At 46.8% G+C, this 24046-nt stretch overlaps 1 protein-coding gene across 4 annotated transcripts in view; it reads right to left on the minus strand.

Moving 5' to 3' along the window:
* The window catches only part of ATP9B (ATPase phospholipid transporting 9B), a 214919-nt gene that overhangs the window by 13143 nt on the left and 177730 nt on the right, over positions 1-24046 (minus strand). For all 4 annotated transcript variants that reach the window (XM_012788899.3, XM_012788897.2, XM_075993786.1 and 1 more), the window contains 8 exons: positions 17115-17276; positions 16304-16396; positions 10138-10221; positions 9403-9573; positions 4804-4902; positions 2955-3044; positions 978-1122; positions 659-723 (listed from right to left, as the gene is read on the minus strand). In XM_012788899.3, coding sequence (XP_012644353.1) covers positions 659-723; positions 978-1122; positions 2955-3044; positions 4804-4902; positions 9403-9573; positions 10138-10221; positions 16304-16396; positions 17115-17276 — 909 coding nt within the window. The remainder of the gene's footprint in view (positions 1-658; positions 724-977; positions 1123-2954; positions 3045-4803; positions 4903-9402; positions 9574-10137; positions 10222-16303; positions 16397-17114; positions 17277-24046) is intronic.

Here is a 24046-nt window from a genome sequence, read left to right on the forward strand (position 1 = left end):
CAGAGCTGGCCGCCGTGGATACTCCCCTGTAATCCTGGGCTTTTGCAAGACAATTCTACAAACCTCAGATTTCTCACAATTTAAAAAACACTCCATCTCCTACTTCGCAAAGGTGTTGGGAGGTCTTACAGAACAAAGTTGCCAAGGAAGGAGCTAAGCATGCCGGTGCTAACTGTCCAGGGCTTCCTAGGCACGATTTCATGTAAGCGACTGCAGGAGGGGATGGGAGTGTCACTCAGGCTGGCGTGAAGCAAACCTCAACCCGCAGCTCAGGTGGCCAGGACACGCAGATATGCGGACAGAGCGCCGTGCGTGAGCAGGAGTGGCGCCGTGGTGCCACAGCAAGGTTTGCTGGGGGATTCAGCCGGGGCTTAGCCGAGCCCTCAGCGAGGCGCCTAGACTGGTGTTTCCACGCGCCGCTCTGGCAACAGGGACGTGGTGTACTCTGGTGGCTGGCAACCGGCCTGTCGTGAGGGTGAGCCCCGCCCCCCAGAGTGGAGGACAGCCGGCAGCTCCTCTGCCACTCGGGCAACCCCGAGCCCCACAGACCAGATTCTTCAACACGTGCCACCCAGCACACAGCCATGCACGCGTGCTCATGATGTGAGTGACTGAACTCTTGCTGACTGTGTGCTGGCCGAGTGGGGGGCACACGCACCTTTCCTTCGATCCCGATCCCGCAGTCTGCCGCCTGGATCATGCTCACGTCGTTTCCCCCGTCACCTGGAAGAACGAGAAGTTGTGCAATTAAAGAAGACACCTGTCTCCCATCCCACGTGTTTCTTTTTTCCAGTACGGGCCTTTAAACAATACCCATAACGTCGATGAAATCAACCTAGCTTTAGAGACGGCATGCAGTTCTGTGCATAAACATCAGGACATCAGCTTCCTTAAAGCGTCACTGTCGACAGTGGACGTGGCACTTCCCATGTCCTCAGCAGGAGCGGGGCTGGGGGGGGGGGGGGCGGCGTGCTCACCGATGGCGCAGGTGCGCCTCCCTGTGTGCTGCTGCAGCAGCGTCACGATGCGCGCCTTCTGGGTGGGCGAGCAGCGGCAGCATACCACGGCCGGGCACTGGCAGGCCAGCTCCACGAACTCGTGCTCGTAGTACTTCAGGCACACCTGCGGGGGGGGCTGCGCTGTGACTCGGGTGCACCTGATAGCGTCCCTGCACCATGGCCCCCCACTGACATCCCTGCACCATGGCCCCCCTACTGACATCCCCGCACCACAGGGCAGCACTACACTGCAGTGGTGTTTTCCTCTCGGGTCGCAGCTCCAGGACCCACAGCCACCGTGCTTCCCTTCCTGTCCTCCCTGTGTCTGTGGCCATGAAGTCCAGAGCTGTGTGTGCAAATCCGGGGGCCTCTCAGCGCTCGTTCTGAGTCTTCCTCCCTGGGGGCGTTTCTATTCCCTGCTCTTACCCTCCCTTGCCCTGTACTTTCTCATCACGTAATTTTTATTCTCATATAATACGTGTTTTCTTGGTTAACATCTCAACCCTTTCTCTAACACATGAGAAGAACATAAAGCAAAGAAAATGCCACGTATCAACCACCAGAAACCGACCAACCAGAGTCGCGACTATCACACTGGGAAGAAGACAGCAAGGAGGGAAGAAACCCTCACCTCGCACAGCAGGAACCGGACAGATGCCACCAAGAACTTTAAGAGTCAGGCAAGGGCCAGCCCATGCCTGTGATCCCAGCGCTTTGGGAGGCTGAGGCGGGAGGATCGCTTGAGCCCAGGAGTCTGACACCAGCCTGGGCAACGCAGCGAGACCCCGCCTCTACAAAGACCAATAACCCAGACTTTAAGAAAGGAAGTGCCAGTGCTACAGACACTGCGAGCAGAGCCGTGGAGGCAGGTGCCAGAACCCGAGGCCAACAGGGGTCCCACGTGTGTGGGGGGCGGGGGGCAGGGAGGCGGCGCCCACACGCTCTGCTTGACCCACACGCACAGCAAACACGCAGCGCAGCGCTGCACCGCGGGACAGGAACGTGCCACCGCCTGGGAAGAGGAGGACGGGCGTGGCATCTGGTGGGGTCGCACGGCGAGACGACGGGACTGCCCCACGAGGGCCTGTGACCCTCCGAGGGGACAGCGGGGGCAGGCCTGTGCAGAAGGACGGGCCTCCCGACTGCGCTCAGCAGGGGTGGAGGAGACGACTATACCTTGGGTGCAGGCCGCTGCTGTCCATCGAGACTGTGCCTGGACGCGCTGCGTCAGACCCACGGAGAGGGAAAACCTCGTGTGTGGGAGAATTCCCCACGACACGGAGCCGCCCTCCCTCCTGCCAGGGGCGCACCCACTCTGAGTGCCAACTCCATCTGCGCTGCGGCGCGACCTTCCGCCCAGGGCCTGCGGCTGCTCGACGGGAGCCTCCACCACACTTCCCACCCGGAGTCCTGCTGCCTCCCTGGCCACACCTGCCCAGCCAACACCAGACAACAGCCATGGACGGCCCGGTCGGCCCTCCCTGGCCTCTGCATCCGTGTCTTGTGTGGTCTGTCTTGGACCTCTACTGACCGCAGGGGCTCTAGGACTCTCCCAAAGGGGGCACAGTGCCAACTCCACTAATTCGCTTGACCAGAGAGTGCATTCCTCCCGCCCCACCAGACAGCCCCGAGTCCCAGGGCGCACTCTGAAGCACTGGTCTGGGTATATGCAGACCAAGACTCACAGTGGCACGGCCAGGCCTGCAGGTGAGCCAAGCTGCTGGCCGCGAGCAGAGAGGCCCAGAGAGTCCCCTGGATACGTCTGAAATCAACCTCCAAGCACTACGGAAGAAATCATCACTTGGCCACTGACATTTCTTTAGGTTGCGACTACCTGCCAGGTTGCAGGTACCACTGCTGTGACGGGGAGAACCGTCTAGAAGTCACAGAGGTGGGCAAAGCCCCCAGTCTGCTGGCGCAGACAGACAGGCACACGTGGCAGTGGGACGGCCTCACCTCCAGAGAGTCCCCGGAGATGACCAGCGCACAGTCCTGCCTCCTCCTCAGAGCGTTCAGCTCCAGGTGGGCCTCTCCTCGACTGGAGACCTCCACGGAGGGGGAAAAAGGAACCGAGTTAAAACGCTGTCTAAGCTAGATGCATAGAGAGGACGTTACCTGCAGAATCGCAGCAAGATGTTCTAGACCTCTCTGTTACCTAAAAACTGAAGGTGCGTGACACGTTTAGACCTATAACAAGGTCCTTTCAGACTTCTCTTACAGTGCTGGGCACGTCTCACTGCTTATTCACACAGACTCTTTTCTGATTTGTGGCAACTGAGAATAGTAAATGCACAGCGTAAAGTGTAATGAAAACACCACACTTTGGTGAAATTCATATAAAAGGGCGCCTATGAGTGACTAATCACCATTGCATAGTTGGGAAGGGTCACTGACTTTGAGGAATACATTCCCATAAGATACGGCAATAATGATCAAGAATGTTCTAGCAGTCCACAAGGCAATGACTTAGCTGAGTGCAGGGCTGGAGGTGGCAGGTGCAGGGAGCTGCACTGCCGAGAGCCACCGACGCAGGACACCTGGCAGGTCCGCAGGGCTGTGGCTCAGCAAGTGGAGGGCCGAGCCCCGGGCAGGCGAGCTCCTCGTTGCCATACAGCAGGTAAGAGACGGAATTACCTCCGATCAAGATTTTATTTAAATGCATCTCTTTTCATATTAAAAAGTCGAATGATATGAAGCATTTTTATAAAATTGCTTCTGTTGTCTCTGCCATGGGTTTCAAGGTATTCCATTAGTTTTTGTTTAGCATTGGAAGAATTTAAAAAATCTGAGAGTAAAATTAAGTCATAATCTTGAAATATCACTAATTTTAGAACGAAAACATTTCAAAAACCAGTGAACTAGTTTTTGACATCCTTCCTGTGGAGATTTTATGGGGCATGAAAGAAATGATGTATTATGAGAACGAAATAAATTAAAGCTTCATGTGGCTCAAATTAACAATCTCAGACTTATCTTTAAATAGGTAGGTTTTATTGTGAAAAATTTAATTTGTGGTGCTATAATACTGAAAAGTCAACAAAAATTGATCTGAAGTTTTATCAGAAGCATTAATAATTTAATTGCAAATAGTAGTCTGCAGGGCCTAATTTGCGATTCTGATGCTTCAAAACAAACTGCATTTACATGTAAATTATATTCGAATAACTGCTTCTGTAGGTGCAAGTGCTTCATTTGGGACAGACACAGACGAGCGGCGTCTGCTCACCCACCATCAATCAAGACCCAGGAAATTTTTATTTTTTGTTTGAATTAAATTTAGTTATAACTAATACAGTAAACACATAAATTTAGATTATTTCTATTAATTTTCTTTGAGCTAATTAAGGAAGAGCATTTACTCTGAAAATGGCAGTAGATTAAAAACATACCCTCATTTTGTATTTAGAGCTTGTTAAACAAAAGCAGCTCTGGACACATGTACTGTGTGTAACTGACAGAAAAATGTGATTTTTTAAATCAATGTACATTTTATGAATTGAATAGAAAATGACTGCAGTATGTCTATTTAAAAATATATAGTAATAAATAACAATAGCAGTATAACACCAAAATCCTTTTGCAATTTTGGAGCTTGTTCACCCTATCTAAAAGCAGCTTTTGATCACATTTAATATTTGTAACTAATAGAAATCTATTTTAAAATATTTTATAATTAAGAAATCAATCACATTTTTTAAAAAGATATTTAGTAATAAATAACTATATATACATTCTCACAAAAACAATAGACTTTAACTGGAGATAAAACACTCAAAAGTTCCAAGTGATTTAGATACATACTCACTTGTTTGAAAATGTGAACATCTTGTGCTCTGGACACCAAATGCGAGCTCTTGGCGATGCAAGTAGCCGTCTCAAGCTTGTCGCCCGTGAGCATCCATATCTGTGAAAGAATGTACACAGGTGAACGCCAACAACATGACGACACTGCCATCTCTTACCCATGCCCGTCCTCGAACAGACACCTGCACACACACGGCCACTGCAGCGCTGTTCACAGCAGCTGGAGGTGGGCGCCACGCCTGTGTCCACACAGATAAGTGGACAAGCGTGGTCTGTCCACACAGGGAACAGTGTTCAGCCCCGCAGAGGAAGCGTGTTCTGACACAGGGCCCCTGCGGAGGAGCCTTGAGGGTATGACGCTCAGTGAAGTCGTCCGTCATGACAGGACAAATCCAGTGATTCCACTCCCAGGAGTCCCCAGGACTCCGACTCTCGGGACAGAATGAAGGTGGCGACGCCAGGGGTGGGGCAGGAGGGTGCGTGTACAGTGGGCGCGGTTTCAGTTGGGAAGATGGAAAACGAGACGGACAGGGTGATGCCGCACAGTGACGTGGACGTGCCCACAGCCAGTGAACTGTGTGCTCAGAAATAGCTAAAATGGTAAATTTTATGTCGTGTCCATTTTACCGCCACAGACAAGCATCTGGCCTTGCTCAGCTGAAGCAAGAACGCGCACGGCGGAGCCCGGACATGGCAGCCGAGACCTGGGGGAGCTCGAGCGACGCCACCCGGCCATCGCAGGCCGGGTCTGACACGGACGGCCGCGTGAGTCAAAGGCCGCGTCTGGGCCCCCTCCGCGACACGCACACAGGCCTGCACAGGGCACGCGGCCTAGGCCACCGGAGCTGGCAGGACCACGGAGACCTTCACTTCAACGTGCTAGTTTCTCAGGAAACTAGGTTCAGACAGGTAAATGGCCCACAGTTAAGCCAAAAGTTGCTTATATCAAATAAAACATCAAATTATACAACTTTTTTAAATCAAAATCCTACAAACACATGCACATATTATGTGTATCTATGTCCCCAGACTATAAAGAAAGTAAATATCAGGATACTTAATATATAATAGGATATTTTATATAACAACAAAAGTCTTCCATCAATATTCTTATTATTATCTGAGACTTTTAGATTCCTTATGTGTCATATAGAAATATGCATATCTGGAAATAGGAAACAGAAAGAAACTTATATGGTATCCTGATTATTTGCTTAGGTGCAATCTGTGGCTTTTCTTAATGTCTGAAAATTTGTGCTTTTTATTTACTTTGCACATTCCTATTCATGTTACTGGACCTCAGATCATGATACGTTATTATGACAAAGTTGACAGGAGCCAGCACTGTTGAGGGCAACTCAGGAAATAGCACCTTCAAGTTTCAGAGGAGTGTCTGCAGTCAGATTTTATCATGTGAAGAGATAAAAAGGGCCTGATCCTTTAGAAAGTAAATGTAAACACTAAAGAGAAATCAAGAAAGTTTTAAATAGTTTAACAAAGAATTAATATATTAGGTTATTAAATATGAAATGTCCAATTTCCTCAAATACTAAGTTTGACAGTTGATATCTCTGATATTTCACTTTGACACTTCTTGTTTCATTTCTGTTGTGAAGGTACATCCTCAGTCTTTCAAACAGGTTTTGGCTTGTGATTATCATTCATATTTTTTAGAGCAATTTTGGTGAAATCATAGATAAGTCAAAAATTCGTGTTATTTTCTAATATAGTTCCCTGGTGGAACCAACGGTGTGCTTGAAATATCAACAAAGTCTTTGGGAAGGATGTGGCATGGTAGGTCGATGCTTTGAGAAGTTCCATTCTGGTGATTTTCATCTCGAAAATAAGCCACGTGGGTGACCTGAGACCAAGGTGGATAATAATGAGCTGAAAGCTGTAGTGGAAGCGAATCCATCTCAACTTACCCATGAATTAGCAGCAAGGTTTGACTTTACTATTCCAACAATATTGGACCATTTGAGACACATGGGCAAGGTAGGGAAGCTGGATAGATGGTTCGACATGAATTAAACAAAAGTCAGAAGAGAAATCGTCTCGAGGCTTGCCTTTCTTTGCTGTCACAACATAAAGGCCAACTAGTTCTACACCATATCGTTACATGTGATAAAAGATGGATCGTTTTTGACTATCGCAAGCACTCGGCACACTGGCTGGATAAAGATGAAGTGCCGAAACACGGTCCAAAGCCAAATATTCATCACAAAAAGTTAACGGTGTCTGGTGATCCACTGCTGTACAATCCACTACAGCTTCATGAAACCTGGTCTGCAGATTACAGCAGATGTCTACTGCAACAAACTGGATAAACAACAAACTGGATGAGGACGCTTGTGATTAAGCAGCTGAGATTGGTCAGTAGAGACAGGCCAATCTTCTTGCAAGACAACGCTTGACCCTATGTTGCACAAACAACGCTGCTCAAACTACAGAGGCTGGACATGGAAACTCTGTCATCCGCTGTATTCACCAGACCTTGCACCAGGTGACTCCCACTTCTTCCAGGCTTTGGACCACTTCTTGCAAGGAAAAATATTTAATTCTCAACAAGCTGTGGAAAATAAAATGCCTTTTGTGATTTCATCTCCACTCACTCTCCAGGCTTCTTTGCTGCTGGCATAAACAAGTTACTGCTAAGACAGCAAAACCGTGTCAATAGTTTAGGTGCATACTTTGATTGTACTGTTCTTGTTTGAGATATAATAACTAACTTTTGATTCAAAATCACACATTTCATATTTAATGACCTAATAAATACCCAAATCTTTATACAAGGAACATTCACTACTTTAATATATTGATAATCTAGCCTGTATAATTAAGAAATAGATTGAAGTTTATTAAAAACTACAATAAAATGAACAAGTCATCTGGTTCTAATTAATCACATTTCTTAATTCATTTCTTGGCTGTACAATACAATCAGGGTTAGGTAATCAAACAGTTTGAATATGAATTGCTCTCTTGTAATTTTTAATTCCTGTTTGTTCAGGAATTGTTCAATTCCTCTGAATCAGATACAGCCTCGTGACACCTTCTGCTACTACCTGGAACTGGTGCCAAGTCTTTCAAATCTCTGTGCCTGTTCAGATTCCTGGAGAATAAGGAACAGACACTTACTTTCTGTGCACGTCACGTCATCTTTACAACCTGCGGAATGTATTTTTGATCTGAAGTTAGGCACAGCTTTGCTTCCAACATATTCCTTCAGTTTTTTTTTTCTTTCTTTCGAGACAGGGTCCTGTTTTGTCTCCTGCGTAGAGCGCAGTGGCGTCATCATAGCTCACTGCAGCCTCCAACTGTGGGGCTCAAGTAATCCTCCTGCCTCAGCTTCCCAGAGTGCTGGGATTACAGGCGGGAGGCACCACGCCTGGCCTTTGCTTTTGTCTCTTTAATCTAGCAATATACAAGTTTTTCTTTTGAAACCAAGTTATGCTTTTTTCCATTCTCAAAAGTAGAGCCCCCAATCTTTGAGGCCGTACTAAAATAAATTTTCCCAACCAATCTGTAACTGAACTTTTAGCTTCAGTGGGAATGTGTGAGGTAAGAAAGTTTTCTGAAAGATAAAACCAGCACAGAGTGCTAACCCTCACACGTGGAGAGAACGTGTCAGTGAGACAGACAGCAGAAGCAGGTCAGTGGGAGGGGAAGGCCATGGCCACGAGTCCAGGGAAACCAAAGGGCTCGAAGATGCTAGCCCTCCCTCGTCACACAAGAAACGTAATGCGGCTTTCACAGACAAGGCCAAACGGCTAGACAATGAGCAGCTGGAGGAGACGGGCACTGCCCGGGCGTGGGGAGGCGGGAGCGGGTGGCCTGGGGACAGGGGTGTCTTCCCGCCAGCTCTTCACAGTGCACGCACCAGGAGCCAGAGGGAGGAAAAGCCCGTGTGCGTCTGCTCACGTGTCTGGGCATCCCTGGTGAGCCTGGCCGCTCTCCCTGCGTGTCCTTCTGCACCGAGTTCATGACAGTAAGGACACACCAGTGAAAAGCATAAATGAAACAGAGGAAGTGTGTGTGCCCCTCACACTGGCATTGGGCTCTGTCCATGGCGAGCAGCTCTTAAGAACAAGGTGATGCCCAACAGGACAAACTCACGGCCCACGTGTGGTCAGACACGTGCCGTGGGCCACTAGTGCTGCCGCACCGGATGACACGGAGCCCTGAGAGCTGTCCTGGAGATGTGGGCATGGGGAGGCCGGGCTTGACCCAGGACACCTCGGCTCCGCCGTGCACAAGCCCAGCTGGGACAGGCAGGAATCAGGGTGCACGGCTGACCCTGAACCAGCTGTAGATGCCTGGCTGGGCCACACGTCCCACTGGGGTGCGTGTCTGCCAGGAAAGGGCGTGGCAGGTGTGTGCGCATGAAGGGAAGGGCCGGGGCTCCGTGGGAGCAGAGGCGCAGAGAGGAAAGCCTGTGGCAGCACACGTCTCCCGTAGCCCGAGGACAGCAGGGAGGGCGGCTCTGTCCTCAGGCTGCCTCGTGTCCAGGAGCCACTGAGAGTCTCAGACCACACTGCCTAGGACCAAGCACGGTTTGCCTGATGGGAAGCGTCTGCGTGCTTGCACGAGCACACCGTACCTTGATCCCCGCATTCCGCAGCATCTCCAGTGTGGGCCGCACGTCCGCCTGCAGCTGGTCCTCCACCCCCGTGAGGCACAGCAGCTCCATCTCCCGCTCCAGGCTCTCGACCACCGCGGCCACCTTGAGGGTCCTGTCGTGCAGGCTCAGCTTGGCCTGGCTGTATCGGCTCTGTGGACAGAGAGACACCATGTGTACACGCGTGTGCACGCTGTGTGCACTCCACACAAATGGACTATATCAGCACTATGGACAGAGAGATGCCCGTGTGCACACGTGTGTGCACACATGCGCTCCATGCATGTGCTCCACACAGATGGACTGTATCAGCCCTATGGACAGACACCTGTGTGTACATGCATGTGTGTGCTGTGTGCACACCACACAGATGGACTGTACTGCCTCTGTGGACAGAGACACCCGTGTGCATACATGTGCATGCTCTGAGTGTGCTAAGCGTGTCTGCTCTGTAACTGAGGAGGTGGGCACCTGAAAATTCACAGTATTAAGGACACTCTGTGGTGGCTGGTCTGTGACACCCGCTCCCAGGACTGCAGGAAGGCACAGACAGAAACTGGCAGGGGGTCAGTCCAGAGCCTGCCCAGACGAAGCTGCCTCTGCCCCAAGGCTGGAACGATGCCAACTCAGTGTCACACGAAGACAGCAAAAACTCTGCATTAGCCGAAGCAGGAGAGAGGGACATTACCCACGATGGGACGCCCGGAGCCAGCTCACCTCGAAGTCCTGGTACTGCTCCTCCGTCAGCGACCTCTTGGCGACCACGAGTGTCCGCAGCCCTTCCCGAGCCATGTTCCCGCACTGGAAAGGAGAGGTGGTCACATGGGGTCCCACAGGGCCCTCTGACCGTGCGTGAGGGCTCAGCACCGCGCTCTGGGGACCACCATGGCCGTGTGTTCACGTGTCCCACGGACAGCACTGAGTGTCCATGGACAGAGAAAGGCGGGGAAGAGGTGAACATAAAATGCAGATTACAGGGTAGCTGTTCTTCATGAGATGGAAGCTATGCTTGATCACTAAAGTGACATACAGGATTAGAAGAGTGCTGATTTTATATAAAACTTATCTGAGTCTACCAATCAGATGAGTGGGCGTGAGCAGAGGGGGAGGGCTCACCTGGAGTAGGGGCTAAGACCATGGATTTAAAACCAGAGGGCCGAGTCTGGCAACTGTTTCTGCCAGGTTCCACCCCAGTGTTCGTGAGTGAAACACCTAATCTTTCTGCTCCTTGGTTTTATTGGCAGACGCAGTTAACAGCAGCATTGTCCCGAGACTGACAGCCAACAAGAGCCCTTGCAGTGTTTCAATTCGCATTTCCCTGGCCAGGTGTGGGAACCTGCTGCCGCAGTGCTGTGAAGGACAGAAATGGGGCACGGGCCAAACCCCAAAGCTCACCTGCCCTGCCCTGTGGTCAATCTCAGGACAGGGACAGCGAGCCCCGCCCAAGTCCCAGGACCAATCTGCATGTTGAACCAAGAAATGGAAACACATTCAGTATGCACAGTCACAGGGGGAGCCAAAATAACACTAGGTTATTAAGTACAAAGTGTCCAATTTCCTTAAGTACTAAGTCTGATAGTTGATCTCTCTGACATTTCACTTTGACACTTTTTTTTCTCTCTTGTGAAAGTGCATCCTCATTCTTTCAAACGCATATTTTGGCTTTTGATTATCTACTGAATTATTTTTTTAGAGCAATTTTTGTAAAACCATGGATAAGTCAAACATTTGTGTTATTTCTGAGTATGAGTTCCACCGTAGAGCCTACAGTGCAGACAGCTTGAAATATCAACAAAGTGTTTGGGAAGGATGTGGCTGACTAATGGACGGTAGTGGAGGGTTTGAGAAGTTCCATTCTGGTGATTTTCATCTCAAAAAAGAGCCCCACGGGCAACCTGAGACCAAGGGGGATAATGATGAGCTGAAAGCTGTAGTTGAAGTGAAGTCATTTCAACTTTTGTGTGAATCAGCAGCAGGGTTTGACGTTACTATTCCAACAATACTGGACCATTGAAACAAATGGGCAGGTAAAGAAGCTGGATAGATGGTTCCACATGAATTAAACGAGTCAGAAGATAAATTGTCTCGAAGCTTGCCTTTCTTTGCTGTCATGACATAAAGGCCAACCTGTTCTACACCGTATCGTTATATGTGATAAAAGATGGATTATTTTTGACTATTGCAAGCATTCGGCACAATGGATAGATAAAGATAAAGTGCCGACACAGAGTCCAAAACCAAATATTCATAAAAAAAAATCTAACGGGTGTCTGTTTGGTGGGCCAGTGCTGGTATTATCCACTGCAGCTTCATGAAACCTGGTCACTTGATTACAGTGGATGTCTACTGCAACCAACTGGATGAAATAATGAGGACGCTTGTGATTAAGCAGCTGAGATTCGTCCATAGAGACAGGCCAATCCTCTTGCAAGACAACGCTGGGCCACACATAACACAAATAGCACTGCTCACACGGCAGAATCTGGACTTGGAAACTGTCTGTCATCCACCATATTCACCAGACCTTGCACCAACTGACTGCCACTTCTTTCTGGCTTTGGGCCACTTCTTATAAGGAAAAATATTCAATTCTCAACAAGGTGTGGAAAACAGTCTTTGGAAATTTCATTGCCACTCTCTCTCTAGGCTTCTTCGCTGCTGGAATGAACAAGCCACTGTTAAGATGGCAAAACTGCGTCGATAGTTTAGGCGCATACTTCGATTAACTGTATTATTCCTTGAGATATAATAATTACAATTTTGATTCGAAATCGGACATTTCACATCTGATCTAATAAAATGCCATCTCCTCACCAGAGGTAAAGATCCAGCAGTGTCAGCTGGTGGCAGACTGGGCAGGCTCTCAGGACCAGGGCTGCCGGCAGAGCCAGAGCAAACATGTTTGGAGCTAATGACAACGTCCCCAAATTTAAACTGCACAAATTCTACTCCTGGAAGTTTAACCTGTACTTCCAAAAGCATACCACGATGTCCGTGCACGGTCAGGCCCTGCCATAGTGTTTATGTGGACAGGGTCGGGTTGAAAACACTTTTGCTACGTGACTCACTGCCCCTCGGGTCCCGCCTGACACCCACCAGCCAGAAGGAACGTGCAGGGCTGCTGGAGCCAGTCCCGGGGCCATCCTGGGCTGTCTTCTCACCTGCAAAGTGAACCCGGTCCCTCCCTCTGGACAAGTGACCCGAGGGGAAGCCTAGCAGGGCTGCCTGCAGATGAGTGACAGTGCATTCCTGAGACTCGGGGCCGTCCCCTGGGGCCAAAGCAGTGCCGGCAGAGAAGGAGCAGGGCCAGTGAGGCAGATGGAGGCTGGAGGGGCAGGGGTAGGGCTCCTGGGGCTGCAGACAGGAGGGACCCACGTGTGGGACGGGAGGGTGCTGGGCTCGGTGATGGCAGAGGCAGGACTGGTGTCAGGGACCCCTCCTGGGGAGCAGCGCGGAGCTCCTCCACCACGTTCGGCAGGGCAGGGCGCGCAGGCCGTGCAGGCCGTGCGGGGCCTGCTTCACGGGGACAGACACGTACAAGAAGTTCTGAGAATGCCTGCGAGCCTAAGCTTTAAAGCTGGTGTCTATAAATAATACATTTTACAAATGTAATGAACACTCCACTCCACTGTCTGAACTGTCAATTTCTGAAACTGACAGTTTCTGCTCATCAAGAATAACGTCCTCGAAGGGTCCCTCGGGGACTCTTGCCCGCAGACAGGGCTGATCTCCGCCTGCAAGGTCCGGGGACGAGCCGTCTCAGCTCCCCTCACCCAGTTCCTGTCGACCGCCTCCGGATTTCAGATACTGCAGAACCATTCGGATTTTAATGTTTTTAGACTCCTGTCTCCAGCATGTTCAGCCTATTTTTGCATCTGGGGTTGACAATGCAGAGAAATCAGTGGTGATCACGTCTTCCTCGAAATTCCAAGAACTTTCACAGCCCAGGCAAGATGCTCCTAGCTCCAGTCCAAGCGTCCCGAGATGAAGGCAGTTCATGGACACAGACCCAGCAGATGCGGTGCCATGCCTGTCACCACGCTCTGTCACCTACTGTCACCATGACACACAGAGAGAACAGTCTTCTAAAGGTAATTTTAGCAAACTTCCAGGGGGAGAGAACTCTGTGTTATAGCTAGAGGATAACCAATCAAAGATATTATTTCCACTACACATTTAAAAATGTAAGGTTGGGCTGGGCGTGGTGGCTCACGCCCAGCCCAACCTTAATCCTGGCACTCTGGGAGGCCGAGATGGGTGGATTGCTTGAGGTCAGGAGTTCGAAACCAGCCTGAGCAAGAGCAAGACCCTGTCTCTACTATAAATAGAAAGAAATTAATTGGCCAACTAATATATACAGAAAAAATTAGCCGGGCATGGTGGTGGATGCCTGTAGTCCCAGCTACTCGGGAGGCTGAGGCAGGAGGATCGCTTGAGCCCAGGAGTTTGAGGTTGCTATGATCTAGGCTGACGCCACGGCACTCACTCTAGCCTGGGCAACAAAGCGAGACTCTGTCTCAAAAAATAAATAAATAAATAAAATAAAAATGTAAGGTTGATAATGCGACCATGTACTTAAGCAAGTACATTCTGAACAAATTAATTAGCTACTATTTTTAATGAAAAGAAAATCAAACGCCAGTAAACCTGGGTATGCAACGTTACGACTAAATTGAAGAGTCCAGTGTGAGGGGAAGGGATGCAAGAGCACCCCACAAAGGCTCTCGCAGCTCTCTATAGGGCTCACGCGTGGATGCAGAGGCTCGCGCTGCGGCTGCCGAGAGAGCAGAGACCGGGCCCTCGCCTTGCACCGTCCAGGAAGAGCCCTGGCAGGAGATGGGCACCACCGCACCACACCTGCAAACCCACCGGGACATACGAACACGCACACCCTGCCCCGTCACCACCAGCTGTGTGTCCTGCCCAGGCGCCTCCTTTGGGAAATGGACAGTGATCTTTGCAGGGTGAAGGGTCAGGGAGACAACGGAGGTGACGATCACTGAGTGCAGCGGCGAGGCTGTGACCCTGTTACGCCTTCTGCACTTCCCCATCTTAACCACAGCTGACCTCAAACAGCGTTAGTCTGAACCGCTCGGGTCCTGCATGTGGATTTTCTTCCGCCTCTACCACCCCAGAGTCAGCACCCCCCCCCACCAGCCTCCTCAACGTAAAGATGAGGAGGGGAAAGACATTTATGATGATCCAACCTCACTAAAGAATTATAAATATATTTTCTCTTCTTTGGGCTTTTCTTTTCTGCAGCCTCCTTCATTGTAAGAAGATAATACACAACACATGTAATACACAAAATATGTGCCAATCAACTGTTACAGCTAAGACTTCTGGTCAACAGGAAGCTACTACTGGTTAAGTTTGGGGGGAGTCAAAGGTCATATGCAGAGTTTTGACTGTGGGGGGCGGGGTGGGAACTCCAACCCTGTGCTGTGCAGGGTCAACTGCACTTGTCTCCTTGGTGACACTGTGTCTAGGGTCTAATTCGAGTTTGTGCTCAGAGGGAGGGAAGCCACTCACCTCAACCCTTCATCCACCCAGAACAGCAAGACTTTAAGTCTGTTCATGGACTTACATATTCTTATCTTTCAGGTTTTCAAAAATTGGCCCTTTCTGTTATATGATGTGAAAAGTTTTGTGTTCTTTTTAAACATATAGAGGACAAGAGTTTATAGCCAAGAATCCAACTCTGGGGAGCTTGCTTAAAATAAAATAATTCCCTATAAACTCAGACTCTGAGAACCTGCTGTTCTATTCATTTCTTATAGTAAAGTAAAAGGCTTTCAGACTATAACAGTAGTCTACAAAGACATCGGTGAAGAGTCAAAAGATTTATCTATGGAAAGAAAATACAATGTTGAGAAAATAAATGTACATAGGATTTTTAATAAAGTTATCTTTGTGAAAAACAATCTGACATTATCTGTCTGTTGCAAGACATTTATTGATTTGACCTCATAAAGCTAAATAAATTAAACAAGTATTTTACAATTAATTGCACATCATTATGACCAAAAGTAATTTTTATGGCATTTTACTAGGTCTTCAGGGAGTTTAATTTATTCATGTCCATGATTAAATCAAAGAGCCCTGAGGAAGTATTGATTCATATTGCCAATATCACTATGGACATCGGGGCGTGGCTGCCGTGCTGACGGGCCATCTGTGAGGTCCGAGGGCCGGACGAGAGATGAGTGAGCACCAACACTAACGCACACAGTGACAAGGGTCATGTTTATCATCATCATGATTTTAATTCTACTCTGAAATCAGCTACCAGAGGCTAACTACAAATCATATTTATTTAGGGAGCATTTAATGAAATATAGGATTGCTTATATTTATATTTTATTTCTATTTTAAGTGAATCTTACGTACTAATTAGCATTAGATTGAAATTTTAATTAAAATCTTGCAAATATTTAGGTTACAAATGAAATAAATATATTAAAATATAACTTTGGTTACATATACAATGTTAGCTCAGAATTCTATAGTGAATGATCATTACTATTTTTTCCACTATTATAAATAAGGACCTATTTTTATATATCTATAGGTATTCACACACAAAACAAAAACAGTTACTTATATGGAAAGAAAGCCATTTATAATTAAACAGGACTCTTTTCTGCTAGGAATCTTTTCTGCTTTATGAAACTGAAAAGAACTGTATGCATTTAAAATCATTTAGTGGAAAAAATGATGCTGTCTTTGGCAACCTGTCAGTATCTAGATTGAAATTATGATGGCTCAACTTATTCCAACCATACCAGTGTCTACAGAGTGGGGAAAAGATCTATTTTTCAGTCATCTATTCAATAAATTTTATAGAGACATCCTGTACGATGTTACCAAGTAACTTACTCACCTCCTCTTCCAGCCAATCATTATACTGGACGATGGAGGACATGGCAACATCTGCGCCTTTCATGTAGAACGTGATTTCTGCCGTGGACTCATCCTGCAGTAGAATGAAAATGAACATGGCACATCGAGGCTGCATCACTCATGGCAAGCCTCTGCTGGCCGGCAGGGCCACAGGAGGACGTGGTGCTCGGGGCACGCAGCCCCTGCGCCAGCTGCCACACGCCGGCCACCCAGAGGACCACGCCCGCCTGCCCTCCAGTGCTCCTGCAGTCGAGCTCTGAGAGCAGCTGCACATCCTGAGACACTACACTGATGTGCTTGAAATAACAGTCGTTAAGGGATATATGACTTGAGCTGACTAATTCTCTTAAATTTTCATAGTTTGATTGAATGTTTCATTGTTTAGTCAACTTCCAAGACATATTTTTGGAACATGCTAAAAAATATTAATAGAGGTACATCTCAGCAACTGTAATGGCCATGAGCCACTGTTAAGATAAAATCTTTGGTGTGCTGTTTTCGGTGCTTTTGAGTTGATTTCAAAAATTAACCAATCACACCTTTTACCGATTCTGCCTTAGTCACCTCAGGAAAGCTGTTCCACCTCAGGAGAACCCCACTAGCTTCCCAGCCATCAATGATTAGTTTAGATTTTAGTTTTTTGAAAAACTGTGACAAGCACAGGCATGTGAGTAAATATTTGACTTTTAAATTTCCTTTTAGGAAAGTTTTTTATATGTCTTGAAGTATCACCAAGGAGATACTGAGTGGCTGACCGGCCCCCACCCGCAGCAACCCGCCACGGCAGGTACCCTGACGATGACCCCCATGCGCTTGCTCTCGGAGGTAAATGGGAACATCTGCAGGATGCGGAAGGTGAGGATCTGGCCGCCGGGGGTCTTCAGCTGCATGGAGGCGAGGTCCCTGCTGACCAGGGTGAGGCCCACGCTCTCCGTCCACTGCACCAGGGCGACCTGTGGGAGACCAGCGACACGTGAGGCCACCGGTTGCCTCGGGAAAGCAGCCTAGAAGCAATGTGGCGGGCAGAGAGCTTGCCCAGGAGACAATTGCAGAAAAATGCATGATACTGAGGATGGTTTTTTTTTTTGTGGTCATGCCAAGTATGTACTTTTGTGAATGACACTTTTTTTTTGGTGGGGAGTTTTTTATTTTATTTTATTTTTTTATTTCGGCATATTATGGGGGTACAGATTTTAATAAATGTCCTTTCCCCCCTCCCCCCACAAGTCTGAGTTTCCAACATGACCATCCCCCAGATGTTGCGCATCTCACTCGTTATGTATGTATATACCCACCCCCTTCCCCCCCCCCCGCCCTATACCCTATTACTGTAGTACCTATGTGTCCACTTAGATGCTACTCAGTTAATACCAGTTTGCTGGTGAGTATATGTGGTGCTTGTTTTTCCCTTCTTGGGATACTTGTGAACGACATTTTTATAGGTGAACAACAAGCAACATGACAGTCTTTGGTATTAATTTTTAAAATAAAGGTCATCACAGATCATGAAGACTTTCCTCTACAGTATGTGTTCACCAGCTCCCCAGAGCCAGGTGTCTCTCAACCCAGGTCGTGCGCTCAGTGGAAGGTCCCGCGGGCAGGAGTGAGTCACAGCATGCGTCAGGGTTCTTCCCACTCGATTCTAGGGACTCCATGAACGTGCCAACAGCGCGGATCTCACGTGTATACTGATTTCACTTCTAAAGTCAGAGATGACCTGGTGACCGATCGACTCTACAGTCAGCACGTCTCCACGCAGCACCTGTGAAGTCACAGGAGACGGGACGCCGAGGACAAAGGCCTGGGGCCCGGCCGCTGCCAAGGGCAGCTCTGCGGCCAGGTCTTGTCCGCTCCCTGGGAATCGGAACAGACACTTGCTGGTCGTACTGAGGCTGAAATGACATCAGCGTATTCCCTGGTATCTCTCAGGTACCAAAAATGGGAGCTTAATTCTCATTTATAACCATTTATTTATTTATTACAATTCAAAAATCAAAAGTAGAAAAATAATTTCTAAAGTTAATGATTTATGAATTGTATTTTATGACAATAAGTGTTTTCTAGAAAAAAGTTTGTCTTTGAAGGCAGCCTCATTACAGCAATTAATTAGTTAAAACGTGATAACCAATCCCATTAGGCAGTTAAAGAAACATCACCCAATGAGAATATGCATCGAAACGAACTGCCACTACTACTACGGAGGATCAGCGACTTCACCAGACAGAGCAGCCCACAGAACAGCTGTCCTCCTCAGGGGTCTCCTCTGCACAGGGACCGGCACGCTGCCGCCCCCTGCTGACACTCAAGGCTGGTGCTAGGAATCTGCTGACAGCGCAGTCTACCCTGGCGGGAGGAGCTCGATCCTGCCTTCAATTTTAACCACCACGTACGCTCTTAAAATTTATCTTGGGTTTTGAGAACTAAAATCACTTCAAGAACATTTTAAATTCTGTCTGGTGTCCAGGATATTTTTGTTGTTGTTATTGTTTTGGGATTTTTGTTTTTTTTTTTGAGACAGAGTCTCACTCAGTGGTGTCACTGTAGCTCACAGCAACCTCAAACTCCCGACATCAAGTGATCCTCCTGCCTCAGCCTCCCAGAGTGCTGAGATCACAGGCCTGAGCTACCTCGTCTGGCCCAGGATATTATTAATTCAATCTTAGTGTCTTCTGAAAACTCAAGAGAGGGTAAGCTTACACTCAGAGAACTCAGCAGCAAAGCTGTCAATAGCTCCAGTTTGAGGCCAGCTGCTCATGCAGGTCCAAGCTGGGCGAGCTGCTGCAGCCTGGCAAGCCCTGTGTCCTCATCTGCAGTGCGGCACTGATGGTGGCCACTGAGCGTCATTGCAGGGGCTCGAGACGCAACATCTGCAGGTCCCCTGCAGACTGCTCGGTGTGTCCACGCTGACAAAACGTGAGGGTCCTGTCCTTGCTCTTCTCACAGGAGCTCCTCACACCCGCTCTCTTGGGCAGATCAACAATCACATTTAACATCGGATTTCCTAAGTCATTCCACGCAGATACAACTACAGAACACTCCAGCACAGTGTTTCGAGTGTCTGAGGTGGCAGAGCCATTCCGAGGAGGGTGTGTGTAGGGAGAAGGCAGGAACACTTAGAGCTGAACATTGCCTAGGGCGATAGAGACGTTCTGTGGACTGCCGAGTCACGGGACAGGGCTGAAGACCAGTGTTCGATCCCCTGTGCCCGCTGGATGGAGATGCTTTGTCCCTCCCACTGACAGCTGTTCCCAGGCTCTCCTGGAATGGACACGCGCCTGCAGGTTTGTTCTAGAGAAATCCACAATGGACACTGCTGGCTTCTTGTCTGCTGGGTGACATGAATTTGCTCCCCAGCATTGTGGAGGATCTCACAAAGGAACTGGACAGACAAGCAGGCCTGTGGCTTTAGCATAATAAAGACACATATATATTCACACAGTTTTAAATGACCACAGCATTAAATCACACGTAGTCAAGGCATCAGGAAAAAAATTTACCTCAAAAATTTCTGATACTTTAAAAAGTTTACATAGTATAAAGTTGGCCTACTTGATCTAAACAAATTGATAAACAGCAGCATTGTAATAGCCAGGGACTTCGACAGAATGGAACAGATCCTCCAAGCAGAAAATAAACAAAGAAACAATGGACTTAAACAAGACTTTAGAACAAATGGACCTAACAGACATTTACAGAACATTCTATCCCTAAACTACCGAATGTAAGTTCTTCTCATCTGCTCATGGAACATTCTCTAAGATTGATCATATCCTAGGACACGAAACATATTTCAACAAATTTAGGAAAAGAGAAATTATACCAAGTAGCTTCTCAGACCACAGTGGAATACAACTGGAAATCAATTCCAACAGAAACACTCAACTCTACAAAAGGACAAGGAAATTAAACAACCTACCACTGAACAATTCATGGGTCAAAGAGGAATATAAGAAGAAAATCAAAAGATTCTTTGAACTAAATGACAAAGGAGATATAAGTTATCGAAATCTATGGGATTCAGCAAAAGCAGTCCTAAGAGAAAAATTCATAGCGGTAAATGCTGACAACCAAAAGATAGAAAGATCACAAATCAATAATCTAATGAATCAGGCTCAAGGAATTGGAAAAGGAAGAACAAACCAATCCCAAACCCAGCAGAAGAAAAGAAATAACTAAGGTCAGAGCAGTACTAAATGAAATAGACAACAAAAGAATTACATTGAAGGTTGATGAAACAAAAAGTTGGTTCTTTGAAAAGATAAATAAAAAAAGTCCTGGACCAGATGGTTTCACACCTGAATTTTACCAGATCCACAAAGAACTGGTAAATATACCGGTACCTATACTGCAGAAATAATTCCCTAGTATCAAGAAGGAAGGAATCCTCCCAAGGCCAATATCACCTTGATATTAAACCCAGGAAAGGACACAACAATAAAAGAGAACTATAGACCAATATGCCTTATGAATATAGACGTAAAAATTTTCAATAAAATCTTAGCAAACAAAATTTGGCTGCAGATCAAAAAAATAATCTACCACGACAAGGTGGACTTCATCCCAGAGATGCAAGGATGGTTCAACATATGCAAATCTGTAAATGTAATTCACCACATAAACAGAAGCAAAAGCAAAGACCATATGATCCTCTCAATAGATGCAGAAAAATCATTTGACAAAATCCAGCACACTTTTATGATAAGAACTCTTAACAAAATAGGCATAGATGGAACCTACCTCAATATTATAAAAGCCATATATGACAAACCCACAGCCAATAGGCAACAGGGAAAAATTGAACGCATTACCCCTTAGAACTGGAACCAGACAAGGTTGCCCGCTGTCACCACTTCTATTCAACATAGCACCACAGGTAGTCCATTCAACATAAGAAGTCCTAGCCAGAGCAATCAGGCAAGAGAAGGAAATCAAGGGTATCCAAATGGGGAAAGAAGAGGTCAAACTACTGTTCCTTGCAATGATATGATCTCATATCTAGAAAACCCCAAAAGTTCTGCCAAGAGACTCCTGGAACTAACTGATAAATAAATTCAGCAAAGTCTCAGGTTACAAAATCAACATACACAAATCAGAAGCATTCTTATATACCAATACATCAAAGACTCAATACCTTTCACAATAGCAACAAAGAAAATAAAATACCTAGGAATATATCTAGGTATGTAGGAAAGAACTCCACAGGGAGAACTATGAAACACTGAAGAAGGAAATCGTAGATGATGTGAACAAATGGAAATCAAGCAGGTGGGAGCGTGGAAGAGCGGATGGGTAAATTCACACCTAACGATGCACACTCTCTGAGTGATGGGCACAGTTATAACATTGACTCAAATTGTACAAAAGCAATACATGTAATCAAAATGTTTGTACCCCTGTAATATTGTGAAGTTAAGAAAAAAAGAGATTCAATTGTGCAGAAGTATTATTACTTTGCTATGAGAAACACTATGAAGTTAATTAGTTTTCACATTTAGGGGAAAAGCAGCATCCAGTGCTATTAATTAACCCTGCTTGTAAGGCCAGGCAGTTGGTGGAGACTCTGCAGGAGGCCTGTGGACACTCAGCAGAGGGCTGGGGTGGGCCCCGGGCCTCGGTGCTGGCTGAATATCACACTCCAGGAACAAGTTTGGCCCTGTCTCTTTTCTGCTTAATATCTGCTTCTGTGCGTGAACTGAAAAATTAAAAGGTGCCCTTTTAATGATGAGATCACATTGGAAAATGTGTTCAACAGGCTGGAAGACTAAATTAAAGAGATAAGATAAAACATAAAATAAGAATAAATCAAAGGTCCTGAATTTCTACTGTTTTTCTGGCTGGGCAGACCTTATTTGAAGTATTGCATTCAGTTTTGCTGCATTTTGAGAGTATGCAGTATGGGAGACACCAAGGACTTTAACATTGGAACCTCCCCTCTCTCAATATGTAATTGATGTCTCTTTCTTTTGTGGAAAATAAACGAAACTAGCAAATTTTGATTCTTGCCTATGTTGGTTTCGTATCTTATTACGATCTCTGTGCCCTCCTCCCAGAAATTATACACAGTAACAAATCTAATGCTTAATCCTTGTCAAAACTACAGTCCATTTGGATTTTTTCCTTTATTTTTCTTACCAAGTTGTGATTTGACAGAAACTGCAGTCGAGAGACTCTTTGCTTGCAGTGTCTGTGTTTTGTCAGAAAACAGTGAGGACATGCCCAGTGAGGACAACTCCGATCCAGCCAGTGCTAAAGCCCGGGTTGGGCGCTATGCTGCTCAACCGGGTGGAGACCCCAGTGAGAATAGTAAGCTGGTCTGGGGCGCTGGGACGCGCAGCTCCAGTGGCACCCGCTGACACTCTTGCTACACGCAGCAATGCTGGGCGACAGGTGACCACATGGCCCTTCTAAGGACACCACAGCACTAGGGCTCTACGCGCATGCTAAAAGTTAGTGCGTCACCAACGGAGCTCGAATTAGAACTCTCACTCTCTGTCTTTCTCTGGCCTGAAGCACACTGGAGTGCAGAATCACGCTGCAGATAATACAGTACTATAATTTAGAGCATTAGCAATATGCTCTACATCACGGCACTAAAAAAAGAGACGTGGAGGCCAACAGAAATGACACACCGAAAGGCAGCAAAGCAACACTTCTGCAACGAAATTTCAAATGTGAAACGAAAGTGAAGCTCTAAGATGTTTTTTCCAATAAAACTTCTCCATAAGCTGCAAATGATCCAATACTCACAAGGTTAATTTTCAATTTACACAGTGAAAGGTTATTATTACATTTTGACCTGTAAATTGTATCTTTCCGTGAACACCCTATCATCTCATGGTGCCCCGCGCAGTCAGGACTGGGCTTTCTATATTTGGTGACTCGCATCTGTGTATTATTCAGCTCACGCTTGGCTTCACACCCCATCTGAGCACCTAGCCCGGCATCCCATCCAATTGTTTTCAGTCAGTAACCATGCTGAGGATTAACTTCGTGTAATGCCAACCAGAAAAAAAGAATATTCACGTTTTTCATACGAGATGGATGGTTTAATTATTTTTTTTTTTTTCCAAACAAGTCAGTTGTCTGAGATGGTTTAATTATTGTCCTCATGTAACTTGCTTATTCTTGGCCAGAACTCTTTTCATAATATAGAAATAAACATTTCTGGATTAGTCCTATAAACAAACTACAAAGGAAAATAATCTGGATGAGGACATGCAGAACTTCTAGAACATTTGCTGCTAAAGTTACACCTTGGTGTGTAGCTCCACGTACAGACCTGGTCTTCCTTATCGAAGTCAGATAAATCCAGAGGCACCAAAGGAACCAACAATTTCCAAGGACACCAGCAAATCTTCCAGTGCCGGCCTGACCTCCAGCACCCCTCCCCGTGGTTCAGAGCAGAATTGGGAGGATTTGGCTAGGTGAAGGAAACCACTCTTGTGAACTGTATTTGTATATTTGAAATATAGTAGTGGTGTTCTTTTTAGAAAGCTCTTAGAATAACTTAAATCTAGTGATATCAAATGTAGACATTAAAGAAGATTTCAAAGGCATTGACAGTTTGAGTCTATTTTCTACCTAAACATGTCTAAGAAATTATACAGACTTTTCTGAAGTACATAAGCTCTCTATTAATGTAAAACAAACAGCATCCCTAGAAATCGTGGTAAGACTCTCCATGTAATGAGTGTAGGAAGTTAGGAGGTTATGCGTTTGTTGC

This window comes from Microcebus murinus, chromosome 17 (assembly GCF_040939455.1).
Source record: "Microcebus murinus isolate Inina chromosome 17, M.murinus_Inina_mat1.0, whole genome shotgun sequence".
In the NCBI taxonomy this organism is placed as follows: domain Eukaryota; kingdom Metazoa; phylum Chordata; class Mammalia; order Primates; family Cheirogaleidae; genus Microcebus; species Microcebus murinus.